The sequence below is a fragment of the Semicossyphus pulcher genome, unplaced genomic scaffold (genome assembly GCF_022749685.1).
Source record: "Semicossyphus pulcher isolate SPU_LCO1_2020_fin unplaced genomic scaffold, fSemPul1.0.p SCAF_3, whole genome shotgun sequence".
In the NCBI taxonomy this organism is placed as follows: Eukaryota; Metazoa; Chordata; class Actinopteri; order Labriformes; family Labridae; genus Semicossyphus; species Semicossyphus pulcher.
The window spans coordinates 30,399,231-30,418,118 of NW_027211704.1; the positions used below are offsets into that span (position 1 = coordinate 30,399,231).

Genomic DNA, 18,888 nt, shown 5'->3' on the forward strand with positions numbered 1-18,888 from the left:
GTTTGTTAGTATGGAAAAACATGAAAAATGCTTCAATGAGCCGTTATTTGGACAAATAGAGAAGAAAATATGGTGTAAAGTACTTGCCAGCATCTTAACAGAGATATATTTGTATCCCCTTTGCCTGTATTTAATACAATTCTCAGATATTAATGCCTAATGGAAGAAGTAGTGCATAACTCAACACTAAATTTTTATGGTTTTAGCCCACCAGGTCTGAGAATCTGACACTAAAACTTCTTGGCATCATTGCTAGAGTGCACAACAAAAAACCCAACTGACTTCTGGTCCCAGCTAGTCTGTCTAGTAAGGTCCCATTTAGAGCAATTTGCTGTTGAAATCTTCTCTTCCTGTGTGGTTTCAGGAGGAGAGAATATGGCCTCCACTGGAAGCCTCTGAGCGCAATGACACACAGAATAAGAGTGAAAATAGACACTGCAGACGTCTCAGTGGACATGCAATTGCTAAAGAGTAGAGGTTGCATATCAGCGTAGGAGTAGTCTGAGTATGGAGAAAGGAGAAGGTTAAGGCGATGGAAAGAGATGTTGAAAGACACACTAAAGAGAACTGACGAAGGGAAGAATAAAATTAATCTTTATGATTATAAACCAAATGGAAGAGGTACAGAAATTGTTTTAAGAGAACAGTGATATCACAGCGGCCGACTGTGTGACAGATTTCTGAAGTGAAATTTGAAACACTGTGGGAATTCATTCAACTGAGTATCTCTTGTAAAGCTCGACTGTCCAATGTGGTTTAGAGGTTAAGATTCTTGGGTTTTCGCTGGATTGAACCACTAGACTCTGAATGATCCCTTGTGGTGAGAAAAACTGTCCCTTAACAGCTTCTTTTCCTGCTGGTGTGCAATTAAGCGAACAAGTCCTCCAAAAAAAGTACAAAATATTTGGCTCTCAATTCCTCAACAAAATGTTCCTCTTATTGTTTTATGATCCAACAATCCTATCGGTAGGATTGGTCATGCTCAATGGTGATTTATATGAGGGTTTCTTGATCAGAAGAGGGTTTTCTGATCTGATGTCACTGTGGTTATGGTTTGGTTGGATTAAGGAAGGATTAGGGAATGATCATTGTAATGGCTAACTGAGACCAATAGTCTCTGTTGTCAAAGTCACAAGATTTGTACACAAGACCACCCAACGTACCAGGTTTTGTGATGCAGTAAAAGCATCACCCAACTTCTGTCTTTGTCACAATGTGCATGGCATCAAATATACTGTTAAGACTTTGTGTCAAGAGAAATATGAATCCAAGGTCCAATCACTTGCATCTCCTGTAGCTTTCAACCACATCTTACTGTCTTTGCCCATTGATGTTCAATGAGTTGGTATGTGTTGACTGTGAAGGCAGTAGCATGTGATTCACATCTTTTTATAATGACTGCTCTTTCTTTGTGTGGAAGAATATGTATTTGTTTTTGGGGCGGCTGTGATTCAGTAGTATCGGTTGTCTCCCAATCAGGAGGTTGGGGGTTCAATCTCTGACTGCTACAGTCACTGTCCAAGTTTCCTTGGGCAAGACACTGAACCCCAAATTGCTCCTGAAGGCAGAGCCATCATGTATGAATGGGCATAGATCTGATTAGAGATTTGCACTTGAAAAGCATTATATAAGTACAGTCCATTTACCAGTCCGTTTACTTTTTCTGTGAAGTAGCTGGTTACATTTTCACAACTGTCTTTGAGTCACAATGGCAACCAGCAAGTCACAATTTCTTGGTCCCTGGTATACATTGATTTGGGCTACACCAATTCTCAAGGAAAAGCAGTATTTGACTTTCTTCACCAACCACTGAACAGTTGACACATATCATTGGAAGCTTTTTAAGGTGGAACAGGCCTGTTCAATCCAATGAAACAGAAAGGCGAAAATGCAAAATAATCAGTTTCAGATCACCCTCACAAGCAACTTTCCCACAACACAAACAGTCACTGGGATTAGTTGCTGAACAAGTGAGAGTGCAGTGCAATGCAGCAATGATATGTCAGTGTTTGAAATCTGCAATCACAGTGGAATGGATGATATGATTGATGAACTGAGTTTAAAGGATCGTCTAAATAGTGTGTAACGCCAAGTGTATTTAGGAAGAGGTGTAGAGGTAGCAAGTAATCAAGAAACCTGCAAGCTTTGTTCCAAACGTTTCTTACCGGTAGTTAGGAGGAAGTTTTACACATTCTAAAACACACACATACACAACCACATGGTCATATATATGTAATGGCCCACAGATGTGTTCTCTGCCCTTGGCTCTACAAAGAGGACACCCTGATGACTGCATGTTGGAGCTGCCAGATCTTCACAGAAACACAACAAAAGAAAGAACACAGAGACAAGATGCAGATGAGAACATTACTACATTAACAATGATTTTCCAGACAATGAGATTTGACTTTTTCCTGGCAGAGCCAGCGTACTGTACATGATGTTACGGAGCAGAGTACACTCCAGGGGGGAACATCTGCGTGCATGCAGGAACAAACTTTCATGTTCATTTCTATGGTATCCTTTATTATAGCACTCACATAAACCTTTTTAAAAGGCACAGGGTTTTTACTTTACCTTGCCCAGGAGAGTTCTTTACATAGCTGCTTGTCTTCTGAGAGCTAAATATGGATTTTACAAGTGTTGGTTCAAAGTTTTCCTGCTATAAGCAAGTAGCAACAAAGTCAGTCCAATTTTAAAGGGTTATTGGCTCCATTTAAAGGCCTATAGCTCTTTTAGCCGAAGCACTTTACAAGCCATTTGACGTTCATTCCCGCACGTTTAAACACCACTGCCAGGGAGCTACCATGAAGGGTGCTGGCCTAGCCATCAGGAGCGATTTTGGTTTTAGTGTCTTGACAAATCATGAATTGCGGGGCCCACATGAGCTTGGTTTTCTTGGACATACAGCTATAGAGGCTTTCATCATATAGAATTTGGCGTGGTTTCATCAAAAATTGGCATGTGACATGTTGAAGTGACCATTTTAAGAAGGGAACACATCAGTCATTGTCTAACCATCTCTGCCTCCAAAGTAGCAAGGGCCCACTACCCTACTCACCACAGCCTTGTGCTAGCAGGGCCACATTTGTGTATGCGAAGCCTCATAGCAAGGTTGTTATTCTAATTAGGGAAACAGCTCTGTGAGCCTGCAGAGCACAGGGCAACGAGAAAATGTATTATCACTGAAATGCCAAATCATTTTGCGAAATAACTTTGGCTAAGTTTATCACCTAACATTAGCTTGCTCATGGGACATGATTGGGATGTAAATATTTGAAGTTTGTGAAGGGGCTGAATCACAAAAGGGGTTATTTTGGCGACAAGGCCATTGTTGAGTACTTTAGCCTTTGCACTGCGATGTGTTCTAACCATTGGCACAAGTTGTACCTTGACGCTGACTTCACTCCGATTTGCTGTTTAGCCAACCTTATCAGGGCACTATATTGGAAGCCTTGCAAGCATTGGTACAAGGTACAAGGCTACTATTATTTTATCTTGTGAAAAAAGGGACTGCAGCGAGTTTTTCATTAGTGTTATACGCACTTGTTTGTTCAGCCAATGTTTATTTGCCACAAGCCTATGAACACACGTAGCTCTAAGCTAGTTAACAACATATTCGCCAACTATGTGTTGATGTGAATAAATATGAAACAATAACTGACCAAATGCATGCACATTTTCATATTAAATCCCTGTGGTCCTCTATCCTACATCCTCTTGTGCATTAATTTACATAATGATAAAGATTTGTTTAGTATTTTAGTAATATATTTATTTCCCAAAGCTAATGTTTACGATTTCCTCTGAAAGCTGCAACCTGACTGCACCAATAACAGTGCTTTGTCTTGTCACTGTCACTGCAAAGAGTGTGGATTTACTGAGTTGAGTGTTTGGTCAGTAAAGGAGCAGAAGCTTCCATAAGCTGGAGATGTATTATGCAGATGTGTGTGAGGTGATGTGTTTAAAGCAAATGAGCGAGGTGTGTGAGCAGCCTATTGTCTCACTGTTTCCTTTCTAACAGGAAATGTGTTTCCCTGTGGAGGACGGGTGCATCTGTGAAGGCTGCAGGAACTCAGATTGCTAGGCATGTATGCGTATCGATGCACGTACAAGACAAAACAAGTGGGCACACAAAGTTTCAGTCACCGAGCACGACCAAAACAAATACTCTTCCCTTGGACATTCAAAGTGCAGAACACCGATGACCTCACGCTCTTTCTGACATCATGTCCACTGTAATGATTGATCACAGAGATCTGCACAGCTTTTGACAACAGCAGCTCTCTGCAGTGCCCAAAGCCAATGAATCAGCTCAGATAACCTTCTCCTCCAAGCTCACTAAACAGAAATACTAAATTCAGGCATAAAACACCTCCTGTCGAGCCATCCACATGTAACCTTGAGCCTGTCTGAGCACCATAAAGCCAGCGGGAACACTGATAAGATACTGCGTGTTTACGTACTGTATACAGTCCCCTGTGTATGGCACTTCTTACCTGCAGTTGGCCCAGAAAGAAACTCTCTGTTTTGGCCTTAGAACAGCTTGTTTAGGTTTCGGATGATGAGGAGTCGATCTTGGAATTCGATCTTGCATTTGCTTTATTTTCTGATCAAGTCCTCAGATACCACCCTGTCTTCTAAAAGATGCTATCAATTTGCTATGTATGTGCTCGGTATGCTGGGCCTGTTTACCTTCTTGACCACAGTGCTGGTTCTATGCCTGATGGACGTGGCTTGAGCTCGGTTTGACCTCACTACACTGCCAATTCATAGAGGAATTTCTTTTGACATGCAATAAACATGCATTTTAATTGACCCTGTTCTGAAAGCGATACACTGCCAGCCTTGTAGGTCGGATTCATTCTGGAGACTTGAGGAAGACCTGTGATTTGGACCTGCATGTAATCGACCTGCTTGACTTCAACTTATTATAATTATATAATTATCAGTCACACTTATACTGTATAATTATAGTTGTTACTTCTAATATTAGACATATTATTATTATTGGTATTGTAACTTTAAGTCTGTCTCATCTGTTGTTTTTTGTGTGTGCACATCTCCCTGTCTGTCTGTCTGTCTGTCTGTCTGTCTGCCCGATTGTATCAATGAATCAGTCAATTTTTATTTATATAGCGCCAAATCATAAAAGTTATCTCCGGTCACTTTACATAAAGAGCAGATTCAGACTGTTCTCATTGTCCCAATTTAAATGCACGAAACCAAAGAAAAAAAGCATTTTCTAAAATCAACCTTTCATAGTTAAACAAATTGTAACAGTGCCTCATTTGTGTAACGTGTATGTGTGGAGGAAAGATGTTGCTAACAACAACTCTTTATGCACCCTTATTTTGAAAAGTAGCTCATGAGCAAAACCAGGTGTGGCCTCCTGTACAGTATGTTTATGTCTGTGAGCAGTTGTCAAGGTAAATGCTTCCACAGTTGGTGGGATCATATGGGAAGAATTAAATGTCGCCTCCCCCACCTCCCAGCTCTCTGTTCTTTCCATAACCCCTCCCCCTAAAGTAATGCATGCACACACACACACACACACATTCTTACCCCCTACATAATGTACCATTACCAATGTACAACCTCCAGGCCAGAGCTCTAAACCAGACCTTATCATCACCTCCGTCAGCTGCAACTTTTTTTTGCAACAGTTGTTTTTTGGGAGGGTAAGTCAGCAACTTTAGATGTAGCGACCAAGTCTGGCTGCAGGGGCTCAGCAGTGAAAAAGATCACAATGATAATTGCGTACACTGATGTAAGTCTAAAAGGATGCTAGTATGTTAGCTGTGATTATACAGGCTCACCTGGGACTTGTGTGCACCAGAACAGAGGCCTGTACTCATTGTAGGATTTGAGGTCAGCAAGGGTATACCCTGGCTCTTCAGGGCTATGACGTTGGTTCCCTTCTCACACAGGTATATTACCATTGTTACTTATTCTTAGAGATCAACCCATGTAAAAGCCCTGCTGAACGATCAATTATCTTAAACCTGGAGCTCTGTACATCGATTGAGAGACAAGGCCAAAGTGTTGAGAGTCACATGGTCAAACCGGAGTTGACTTAGCAAGTTCATTATCAGCATTGTGTGACTGCTTAGAGGTATCATGATTGTTATTGTTGCTTAATGAAGCCAGATAACCAAAGACATCCTGGGTCAGCTGAACTTGCTTTGTAGTACAGGCATCTGGTTAAGCATTATATGGAGTTAGACAGGTTTAGATGTCGTGTTGTGTGGCGATCATCAAAAGAAATGGAGGGCACATTCTGCAAGTCTACATTTGAGATGAGCTGATTTCAGGATGCATTCAAGATGCTCCCATTATTTTACCACGTTGATGTAGCAAATACAAGTTAGAAGTACAATCATTATGTTTCTAATATTATGATATAATATGATAAAAAACTTTATTTCCAGGTATGAGTACACATAATAGCAAACGTATGAACTGTCATCTAGATATAAAAGGCTGATTAAATGACATTAACTTCACATGTGATAGTGATCCGTTTCCTACTAGATCAAAGCTGCCTGAACCAAAACACCAGCTTTGCTTCAAAACTGTTTTTTTTTAGATGCTTTAGATCATTACAAAGAGCGAATGAGTGGTTTTATACTGTCACAGCAGAACAGAGCATCATGTACGTTACGCTAAATGTCAACAAGCAAAGCAAATATGTCTGCAAAGTTTGCTGCTGTGCAGAACAGTAGCTACCATCGAGAGTACAGAGGTCATGTACTCTCAGAGTATCTAAAGTGCAGTTTGTATTTCATGTTTAGTTACATTGTCGGTTAGTAAAAGTTGGATACCAACTTTCTTCATTTTGAACATTTAGAGCATGAAAAATGAAAGAAAAGAAAAATGACCATAATAATGTATTACAAGCATAGAAGACTTACCAGAATTAGCTATTAGCAGTTTCTGTCTGTAGTGTATCCATGATGGTTCTTTCGTTTTAAGAAATATCTCATAATAATCTTATTATGGTTCGAACGTAGGCTGACTGACATTTATTTTGGATGGACATGAGAGATCACAAAATAAAGAAAATTACCTGCATTATTATCTTTTCATGACAGTTTTTGTTCATAGTTTGTGCCTTGTTATTGTTCAGAGCACTCTTTTAGTACCACTTCTTGTTTTGTTTCAGTATTGGTGTGGAAACTGTGGGGTCTGGGTCTCAATCCTCTGTGTTCTGTACATATGGCAGGTCCTATAGAACCTGAAAATTGAAACGTTTTTCTTTGCTACATTGTGTAGGCTATTATATCCCGGGCTTACTGTTTTACACCTGGAACACGTAGAGGCTAAATAATGTACCCAAGTCTCTGTTAACAATAAAGCTTGTCACAGACATTTATTTGAGAATCTGATTTTGTAAAAGGGCTGAACAATTAATCAAAATGTTATCAAAATGGCCGACAGCATTTTCTAATCGCGGGAGGTGCAATATTTGTTAAAGGTGAAATAAAAAATACCATTTTAATTTAAATATTGTGCTGAAGAGATGTTTTGGCCTACATATCCTGCACAGACTTGTAGTTCAAATATCTGTGTTAGGTTCAGATCCCCGGCAAAATAACACCATAATCATTTTAACATATTTTACAATGAAATTAATGAAAATTGTTCAGCCCTGCTTTGCAATTATATATAATATAATAATATTATAATACATACAACGTACCACTAACTAATGACAACGTAGACATGATTAATTCTTTTCAGTTTTATTTGTAAATGCATCTTGGATAGAACAAAGAAAAAAATATATAATATATTCATATGTACTGAAATGTTATGTACACATTTAGGGTTTACACTAGAAATCTTCACAACCACTGATTTGTTTTAAGATATGGTCTCAGGATCGTCTCCGTGTGACTCCTGGATGCAGGGATGCACGCTCCTGCATATTTACATACATTCATAGGATGCGATAAAACACCTGTGTTCACACAAGCATTAAAAATTCAAAAATTGAATGAAAGGAATGATGTACAATGTTGTGTACCCCTGCTTGTTGTCACTTTACACACATGAATTACAAATGGACGGCATGGTCACAGCCCTACATACTCACAGAGGGGCGTGGTACACTTAGCAAAGCATGTTTGCTAGCAGTTAGGGCTTTACAAAGTGTGTCATGGCCTCAAAAGGGATGTTGTGACAACATTTGTCAGAAGATCATCCTCCTGGTAGTTCAGCACCATGGTGTGTAATGTTTCCACTGATGTCACCATATCATAACTGCTGGCTGAGGTGTCTTAAAGGCTGTTAGTATCAGCGTGTCTCCAGTAACATAAAGCAGAGTTGAGGCAGATTTTGTGTCAAGTCGTCAGCAAAGTAATAGTTCAGATAATAATAGCAGACTGAGACGTCCAGGTCCATGGCTGAGCACTGACTGACAGAGGCCATATTATGACACCTTTGAACAGCCACCTAACACCCCATTTAAATCACCGAAAAGCCTGATTGCCCAAATTCATTTGGCTCTCCAGTAAGGATTTTGTGGTACAGTAAGGCCAGAGGATAACGTAGAAGAACAGCATGTAGGTACACGACTTAGCTTGATAAAACAATGAACAAAGCTCATTTAACACTGATCAGAAGGCTGATTTAACAATCACTGTGCGCTTAACCTTTCAGCTGTGTTTCACTTTTGCATTTCTTGTGTTGCTCTGTCAGTCTCCTCCTTGAGTCACAGCAGGTTCACATAGAAGCTGTAAAATATGAAAGAGTCTCGATATCTTATCATAACATTTCCCTTACGTTGTTATGCAATCAGTAGTTCATGTCCACATTTAAAGCAGGTCTCTCCCTGTGCAAACTTTAACTGTACACAATGAATTGTGCAGCATTAACTAGGACAAGCTATCAGAGAAACCTCAAAGGAGACACCTCTGTGGACCCCAGGAAGAGTAACTACTACTCTGGTAGCAGCTAATGAGGATCCGAATGACCTCCATTCTGGCTTCCCTAACATTGCATAACATGAGGAATGTCCAAGACACTGGCAGCTTTAAAGAAGATAAAAGGCAGTTGTTTTGATCCAGGTAGAATGGAAATGCAAGGCTAATACCAAAGCTATCACATAATCCAGACTGAATGAAAATAGGCTTATCTTAGCTTTTGCTGACGAAGGCGATAAGACAGGACAAACAGAAGGAGTACCGAAGCACCAACAGCAACAACAACCTTACGCTGATTACAGGATGATAACTGTGTCGGTTTACTTTTGTACAATAAATTAGAACAATCAAAGACTGCTGACACAAAAAGCGAGGTGTGCTTCCACCAACATATTCAAATCCTCTTGACGAAGGCGCAGTCATTTGCGCACACACCAGTGCGTTTCCCGCAGGACACCGTACTTCCGTGGCTTATGTATGGGAGAGATCTCAGCAGTCTCTGTGATCCCAGTGATCTGAGCAGCGCAGTGTCAGTTTGCTGAGCGAACTGTCCGGCTACTTCGTGGAAAACGGTGGACTTTGATGTGTTTTGACAGGTGGTCACTGCGGGCAAACTTCTTCTCGCACACCGGACACTGATAAGGTTTGACACCTGAGTGGGACCGCCGGTGTCGGGAGAGCTCGTCTGACCGAGAAAACCTTAAAAAGGAAGAGAAAGAGATGTTTTTTATTCAGAGGACATATGGAAAAAGTCAGAGCTGCAGACTTGTTACATAACTGAAGCCAAAAATCTGAAGGCCTGAATCCACTTTCCAAATTCAAAAAAGACTTGTTACTTGACTTTCACTTTAACACCAATGATTAGTGTCCTTGCTTGGACTTTCACTGGAAAATTGTTTGATTTATGTGCCGAAGCAAAAATTTTGGAGCAAATTCATTTTAGTTAAAAGCAACAACAGATATCCTTTTAATCAATATGAGAGCAACCAATCACTTGCACAAGCAGAACGGAAACAAGTACAGTAAAACAATTATTTAAGCAGACCTCTAATTTCTGCCTTTTGGTGGTTCACTGACAAAGATCACTGGGAAGTGTATCAGCTGCAGTTTATATGTATTTATGTTAGTTGCCTAAATTGGTCAGTTTTGTCAAATGAGCAATTTTTGAAAAGGCCAGATTGAAATCAACATGTGTATCTTGTAACTCTGACCTGCCAAAAGACAGCTAATGAAAATGAGCTTTAAGCTAACTGTGGTTAAAAACATCAGATTGTGACGTTTGCTTAATATTGTACCTGGTCCCCTTACAAATGTTAAATGGACTGCACCACCAATCAAAGCGTGTTTACACTACATGTCACATTCACCCTTTCACGCTGATATCAAAGGCTACTATGCCAATCTCCAATCAGGATCTATGCACATCATACACCAAAGGCTTGGTTCAGTGTCTCGCCCAAGGACACTTTGACATGTAGACTGTAGCTGTCAGGGATCGAACGCCAACCTTCTGAGTAAGAGACGACCGACTCTACCACTGAGCCACAGCCGCCCCACATCAAATGAACCTATCTATTGTCTGGTTAACTGTGTCTTTGACACCATCCCGATATTGCCTGTAGATTAAGTGGTGAGTCTTTGGTAGTGAAAAGAGTCGTATCCATTTCTGTTGACAAACTCTAATCCTAACATGCGATGTGAACTTTGTTAGAAATGTTGAAAGCTGAGGACACATGGATTCAATGAGGGATCTTAACTAGATTCAGGTTTGATGAAATGCTTTTGAACCCCAATATGCTTTTACTCCAAAAACAGATGATAGAAACATGACTTACAGCGTTTCAAACTACAAATGCAAAAAGACATTAACTGCCATTCAGTTCTGCAGGGCACATGAAACATTTCATACTCGACTTAGGTCTTTACTGGACTTCATAGCCAAGACTTTTTTGCATGACAATATTGCAGAGAAAGTGAATGACACCAAAGGAAACGTTCTAAATCAGTGGTCTGTCTCATCTTTACAAACATAATCATCCTCCACTTGTCCCAAATAAGCTGCAGAAAACCTCCACAAACTGTTGTTCTTCTCATGAGAGAGCTATTCTTTTTAGTTCCACTGAACAAGTAATGACAAAAACATTTAACTTTAGAGTAAATGTGTTCTGGGGAAATTTCACAGGACTAAACTCGACAGGTCCCTGTAGTGCACTTAGCCGTTGCGGCTTATTTTTTATTCATCTGATAACTCCCTGTTTTTCCCAACACATACACACGGCCTCCAAGGCCAGAAACCTTCTCATCGAACTCCACAGTGCAACTTTGTGTCATGAGCAAGAATGCTTCACATGTTGATATTCATTTAGATAAGCCGAACATTACAGTGGGGTTAGCATGCGAGGCGTACGCTTCTTGGCTGGAGCCACGGGGACGACAGCTCCAGGGCTTCTTCCCAGCAAGCCAGTTCTCTGAAACTGTCCGGCGAGCCTCTGCATCCCAGATGTTGCTCTGCTGGCTGACTTGACAAGATGATGAATTGGTTCAGTCGCACACTGTTATTAAGCAGCAACACATTACGCTGCAGTAAAAACCTGTTGTACTCACTATGTAGATAGTACAAGCTAAGAGCTAATGTAATGCTGCTGCAGTAATGATCTTGATTATGCCACATCTGATATACAGATACCTCCTAACAACCATTATACCTATACCTATTACACCTGAAAGTGCTACTTAAAACTAAGTAATCCATATTAACCTTAATGTCTTATTTGACAGAGCTTTCTTTCACAGTCTTCTTTTTACCAGAGGACTGAATGAGTATTGGATCTCATGGAAACCAGCACATAAAGCCGCATGCGCAGGATATATTTACTGTCATCTGGAACAGGCAGTCAATGTCATCACCTCAGGATGGATGTGGGATGAAATTTCATACATGAAAATAAGAGGCTAATGACTTAGCCAAATGAATCCTGTAATGCACTGTCTGCCAGTAAACTGTGTGCATCTAAATCCGATCTACAAACTATTTAACATAGTTTGTGCAGATGGTATCATTCTGTAAAAACTATCACTGCCACTCTGAAGTCTGACATTCCAACATCTGTTTCGGATCAGTTGCTTTGCGAAATGACAAGTATCATAGAAACAGACACGATTTATTATGTTTTTATCCACTTTTAGTCCCAAATGGATCAACATGGAGCAGCTTCTTTCTTTTATACGGGTTTTTTGTCATTTCCTTCTTCTAACTGTGTTTCTGGCTAAACCGTTCAGTATATTTAAATCTTCAGATTAAACAAACATCCACAAAGGCTACACAGCAGACTGATTTTGCAAAGGAAAACTGTGTTGGATTTTGTTGGCACATCTGTCGAAGCAGGCAGGAATGAAAGGCAGTCAATCCTGTGCAGGCAGACCACTTCTTCTGACTTTGAGAGAGAGGGGATGCATTGCAACTCTCGCATTTAAGCATTCCCCTCATGTGTGGGCACATTACTCCCAGAATCCAACCCCCCCAGGGAGTCCCCAGCTTCATTCCTCCAGTCAGGCAGCCTGAAAGAGTTGAGTAACACAGCCCACGCTTGACAATATCCTGCTCTCTGTGATGCACCGGAGGCATCCCCTGTACTGGGCAGTTATAACATTTTAGCCTTTTGGCTTTGAATGCCAACACTGAAACAAAAACTATGCTCAATCATTGTAAGTCATAACGCATGTACATTTATAAGACCTAAAAGAAATGCATGTAAATTCAGCCTCGTATGAAATTGTAGTGCCAGATGTGTTTTATGACTGTAATGTTGTTCTCAGCAAACAAATGAAAAGACAATGTCCTTGCTATCTAACCTGATGTTAACTTCAAAAGCAACATGGACCACCAGGTTGAATCCAGTCATGTTAGTAATACCTTGAACTTGATGAATCTTCATGCTAACAGAAACACACCAATAGTTACTAACTGTGAAAGATATTTATTTCACATGCTGTATTCTGATTATTTATGATCTTTCTCTCAAAAACAAACAGACTGGTAATAAAGTCACTGAATGAAGCAGCTACACTTTAAAAATCAGTGTCAGGCTGCAAGCCTAGCTGCCACCAACATCAGCTCAGCTGTGTGTCTGATAAAAGAGAGTTCCATTTAAAAGATACCATTGAAAACAAACAAGATCTACAGTGAAGCTCACAGACTTACACAGTAAAAATAAGCGCTTATGGAATACTCTGATACCATCATCATAGTCAGGGCTCGGTTCTTTTTGTCATTTGCTAAGCTGTAGCTAAGATCTGTTTGTACTAAACACAATTTCATCATCCCTGGGTTGACTGGATACGTTTTGTCTTAAGCTTTGTCTAATTTAACATGTTGTGTTTGTGTTAGAAATGGCCACTGGTCTGCAGTACTGGGTACACAGGCATGGTCTTTGGGTCTATGTGTCACATTATTAAGACACTAAACACTAAACAGACCTGGAAAAACAATCTACAAAAAAATCTGAAATTAGACATTTAGATTCATCTACCTGAAAGAGACTCTTTTAACTGTAAACATGGTTGTTACTGTGATACATTTGAATATACAGTCCATCACATATGCATATTTCCATCTCGCTGTTTCCTCCCTGCTCCTCCACGTCTATGAGGGACCTTGACTGATCCCTCTCTTCTCTTTCATGCAGCGTGGCAGCCTGGACGTTCCTAGCCCACAGTCATGGTAACTATTCAACACTTTGTCTTTGTTCGCTCCACTTCCTCACTGTTGCTCCCTTCAAATGATTGTGTGCAAAACTGAAACAGGCCTTTTTCCCCTCTATCTGCCTCTCTTAAACCCCCCCCCCCAAGCAGCAGCACTTTTTCTCCTGTCTTTACTCTAAAGAAGAAATCTCAGACACTCTTCTCCTCACTCCATTTGCTTGATTTTCTCACATTTTTCACAACTTTTTTCCTTTCGTGGGCCCCCTCTTTCACCCCATCAGATACAGTGGGTTACACACTCACTGCTTCACACAGACACAAACTACATCCTGCCTTTTGTGTTCAGACAAGAGCCCTTTGTTAGTTGGAACACACAGCCCGAATTACCACTGCACACATTTTGTGCAGCTCTCCTCATATATTAGGACACACACATTATCACGAGTACAGTATGACTGTTGGCAGGTTGCCAGGTTGGTAATATAGTCTAATGGACCAACACAAGTTTTTAAGGGATATTATGGATCAGTCATTACCTGAATGCAAAAAAGGGGGGCTTATAAATGATTGAATGTTTTAAAGAGAAGGCTCCTCTTTGACTCATCTCTGCAAGTTGAGGCAGGTAGAAACCAAATGACATAACAGCTCAGTGGTTTGGGTAGTTTTTGACTAACCTGTTCTGCACATAAGAATACCGTATGCCTCAATCAAAGTACACATGCTCAACACATGAAAGACACACACACCATGTCAGGACTTGCCACTTTTACTACGAGGCAGGTCCTGATACTGAGTTTGTGTGCAGTGATTCCCCAATACAACTACTTGGTGCTTATTCAGGCATAAGTTAATCACCAAAACCGGGTTACAGTCTACTATAAAGGCATACAGAGTACATTTTCAACCAAGGCTTGAAATAGCCTTGGAAAAGTGCTATAGAAGTACAGCACATTTACCATTTAATTTGGCCGAGTCAAGAACCTCCTGTAACTAGCTTCCCATCTGTCTCTGCTACTAGAAGACTGGTCACTCGGCAGAAGGTCACTTTTTCTATTTAATATCCAAACTACCAGCCCAAAAATTAAAAACATGATATATTACAGGCATAATATGTGCTTGAATGCAACATGGAATAGGTATTATAGGCATAGGTACTTGTACAGGCAGTCTATTGTCTATTCTTTAGACCCACCGGTTTAGACCCACTAGTTAAAGAGAACACGGCCAAGGAAGTCAAATGCTGAAGTTTTTGTATCAATTTGAGTCAGTCTCTGTTTGTGACCTGATGTACTCAGGAAAGCAGCCATCACAACTCTGGCACCTCTGGGCTCAAGTCACACTCCATCACACCGACTGATGAATGTAAAAAGATGCTTTACTTTAATGTGAAAAGCAATTCCCTCTCTGATGAAGACATCCAAGTTCTCTCGTCCCCTTTCTCCATTACACACAGCAGGTTCCAAATTAGATCTTGCTGCTTTATACTTAGCATGCACAAATACCCCGACTCTCTCTCTCTCTCTCTCTCACACACACACACACACACACACACACACACACACACACTGTCCCAGCAACCGCACAGCTGTCGAGTCTCAACTAGAGGTGCCCAATGTTGTGCCCATGTGACTGCAGCCCACATGCTCCGTCCCAGATTTAGTTTACATCCACAAAATAGACACCCCGGCTATTCTTGTACATCCCAGATATCTCACTGCCTGACAAGATGTGTGATTGTGCAAGCAAAACCGTCTATACTGCCACCGCCTAACACTGTTCCAATTAACACTTGGGAGGCTGCATGACAGCCATTAAGAGCTGCTCAGCTTCAGGGCTTAGTGAAAGGAAAAGTGTGTGATTGTTTTTCCTCTGCTTTTCCATTACCGAGCCTAGAATAACTACAAGCCTTCAGTCTCTTTACTGCAGAAACCCAGAAACTTCACAGTGACACCTAACTTCCAGGGAAATGAACCCTATTACAAATAACCAAATTTATGTTTTACAGCTGCTTCTTTCATTTTTAGCTGCCAAGAGATTTGGGAGGGAGGATGTGGGGGGTCTGGCTCTAAAGACCCTCTAAGTCTCCTCGCCAGTGCTAACACATGACCCTTAAGGCGACAGGTCAGTTAAAGCGTCACTCAAAATCTCCACCATGCTTGTTTCCACTGAGCCATGTGACACCATGCGCAGCACATAGACATGCCCCACTGACACATAATTACTGCTGCCTCCAAACTGGCTGCGCTGACAAATGGGGGTTAAGCCCTCTGAGATTGTGCAGATGCATGAAAGAGTCGATAGTTATTGATCAGTGCTGCGAGTAAAGAAACCTTTAAACAGGCCTAAGAGAACCACTACTGTAAGTCAACTTCTGAGTCCAATCCAATAAGATAACACATAAACATAAAAAGCTGAATTGATTGATTATAGTCATTTTGATTGAAAAGAGATCTGTTTGCAGCCTGTGTGCTTAAATGTACGTAGAAATCTTGAAACATACTTAAATCACCAGTACTCACCTCCATCCACAGCCTTGCCAGTTGCAAGCAAAAGGCTTCTCCCCCGTGTGCCTCCTCAGGTGGGCTTTAAGGTGGCTGCTTTTGGTGTACATCTTGGTGCAGCCAGGAAAAGTGCATTTGTGCATTTTAATAAGATCCGCCACTGGGTTCTTCTGGAACTTTTGACCTCCAACAAGAATTCCTGATGCCTGGCCAGCTGATCCATCTCCAAGCCCCAGAGGCTTGGCTGCAATGGGGACGGGAGCAATGCGTACAAACTTGGAGGAGATAGTAAGGTTTTGGGAGGGTACGATGTGGGGCACGAGGGCAAAGGTCTGACCTTGGATGTTCACCAGTAGCTGCGCAATTTTGATGTCTGTGGCTGTGGCAGGCTGTGGGGTCGGGGCTGCTGGAGTAACGGGTGCTACTGTTGGCTCCTGCTTGATTTGAAGGGGCTGAATCTGTAGGACTACCGGTATCTCATTACCGTTTGTGTCGCTGTCTGCTGATGAAGGTTTGTTGTCTAATGCCTTCTTGGCCCCTGTGCTGGATTCATTAGCAAGGTTAACTGATGTAGATTTGGTCTCAAAGGAGGCAGCAGTGGCCAGGCCAGCAGCGGTGGGGACAGTTTGGTCTGAATACTTGGCCTCTTCCTCCAGCTTAGGCTCAGGGGAGGGCTCCCTGCACCACTCTAGGCCAACTTCTAGACCAAGAACTTCCTCTAGTCCCATTCCCAAACCCGGGCAACTTTCCATGATCTCCTGCTTCATCGTTACCACCTCCATATTCTCCTCCAAGAATTCTTCGATCTCTTCCAGTGTGGGCTGGAAAGACCCTTCAAGTTGTTCGTCTGCCTCCACATTGGACCAGGTTAGGAAGTCAAAATTTTCCACTTTTACGGGCTCACGTTTGGTGGGCTCATCTCTCCTCGAGTCCCAAAGGAAAGTGGATAATGGTAAAGGTGCCACAGACCCTGCAGGCACATTGCTGACACTTCCTAAAGAGGCCTGAGACAGCAGGTGATCCAGGATGCTGTCCTGGCTCTCAGCACTAGAGTTGCTGCCATAGCTGGAGCTGAGCACCTGGGAGTCCGGGCTGGAACAGGAACGAGGGCTGGATGACTCACTCAGGTCATCCTCCGAAAAAGGTGATGGCATCACCTGGTAGGAACCCAGATCTGTAACCATGTCTGACAGCAGATAGGCCTGTGGAGAGCCACCGTAAGGAAGAAAAGTCCCCTCGCTAACCGGGGAGTTATCTACCATCCCTGGATAGTGCCAAAATGCTGTCTCTTGTTGGACCCTGAGTCTGTGTTTAAGGTGATTTGTGAGACAACTTTTCCTTGTGCTGCTGGGAAAGTTAAGCCAAACAAACCAGGGTCAACGAGGCCAAACTTCCCACGCGAGTGAGATAGAGAAACACCTGCTGTGCTCTCTCAGGGTGGAAAAAGTGAGCGTTAGGAAAACACTCTTACAATCCAAGGTCTCCAGCCAGGACACAGTTTGTCTAAAGAGGATAAAATACAGAGAAAGAAAGAATTTGTTAATCCTAATCCCAAACACTGTTCAAATTTAAAAGGACAAAGGCTGTTATTGAAAGAGAATAAGTTGATTGTGTATCTACCTGAGCTGCCATTCCCCTCTATCTATTTGTCAGCATATGAGATGAAACACAGTCTGTGTATGCAAATTCTAAAATGCTGCAGTAGCATTTTAGACTTGCAAGTTGATATTTGAATGCAGCTGTCATTTTAGAGCAGTCAGGTCACAATATCAGTGACACAGCACAATGAAAAATAACTTCATGACATAGCACAAAAGATACCTAATCACTTTGTCAATGTATTTCTTCTTAAAGCAACACTTAATCATTACTGCACCGGTTCCCAACCTTTTCCTTTTGACCCTTTTCACCCAAGTAAAGACTACTCATGACCCCCTGTAACAAATGTCTGTGAGAGGTTAGACCAAAGTGTGATCTCTACTAACAATAATAATTCTAACAAACTTTGTTATATTTTTAAAAAAAAGCCAATATTTGAGAATAAAAAACAACATTGTGTCAGTCTTACTTTTGTTTGCAGTCTTCTAACTTTCTTTTATTCTTTCCAGTTATTTCCCCTTTTTTTCATCTCTGGACCCCACAGATTTATTTGGTCCATTATGATGGTTAAGGTGATTTTACACATCAATGTCTTTATCTTATAATATATAAAATATGTGAAAACAGTATGTATCACATAACGATAAGCCATTTAATGATCAAAGTAATTCACAAAGAATTATTCAGACTCCATTTTTGAAAATTTCTTGAGCTTTAATTAGCAAGTTTAGCTTTTAAAAGTTTTTGAGCTGTCCTTCTGACAAAATAAGACACCTGTTAACATCACCCTGTGCTCTGTGAGTATCGCATGTGATTATAGGACAGCACCAAGCAATTAATAGAAGAAATGATCAGATGTTAAATTAAAAGATGCAGGCCTGAAGATTTTTTTTTGAGTACATTTGCATTTCTGTTGATATATTCTCTTTTGTCCTGCGATATAATTTAGATTCACACAGACTGGTGTCTTAAATCAACTTTCCACTATGTTTTTTATACATTGAAAACATGTCTCCTGATGTCTTGCTTTTTCATTCACTGTTTTAGTACATGTCTTTATTTAATGCCCATTTAGTTTACAACAGGTTTGTACTATTATAACTTTTACTACTATCATTATCATTATCATTAAGGTGGCCTTTAATCATTACTTTCAATGA

General features: G+C 41.0%; 1 protein-coding gene across 1 annotated transcript; it reads right to left on the reverse strand.

Annotated features, from left to right (window-relative positions):
• Positions 1-7,767: 7,767 nt before the first annotated feature.
• LOC138605424 (Krueppel-like factor 15) lies at positions 7,768-17,594 on the reverse strand. The gene is made up of 2 exons (XM_069677671.1): positions 16,148-17,594; positions 7,768-9,626 (listed from the first exon to the last, which is right to left on the reverse strand). The coding sequence occupies exons 1-2, from the start codon at positions 17,389-17,391 to the stop codon at positions 9,458-9,460; spliced, it is 1,413 nt and encodes a 470-aa protein (XP_069533772.1). The 5' UTR covers positions 17,392-17,594; the 3' UTR covers positions 7,768-9,457.
• Positions 17,595-18,888: the final 1,294 nt, after the last annotated feature.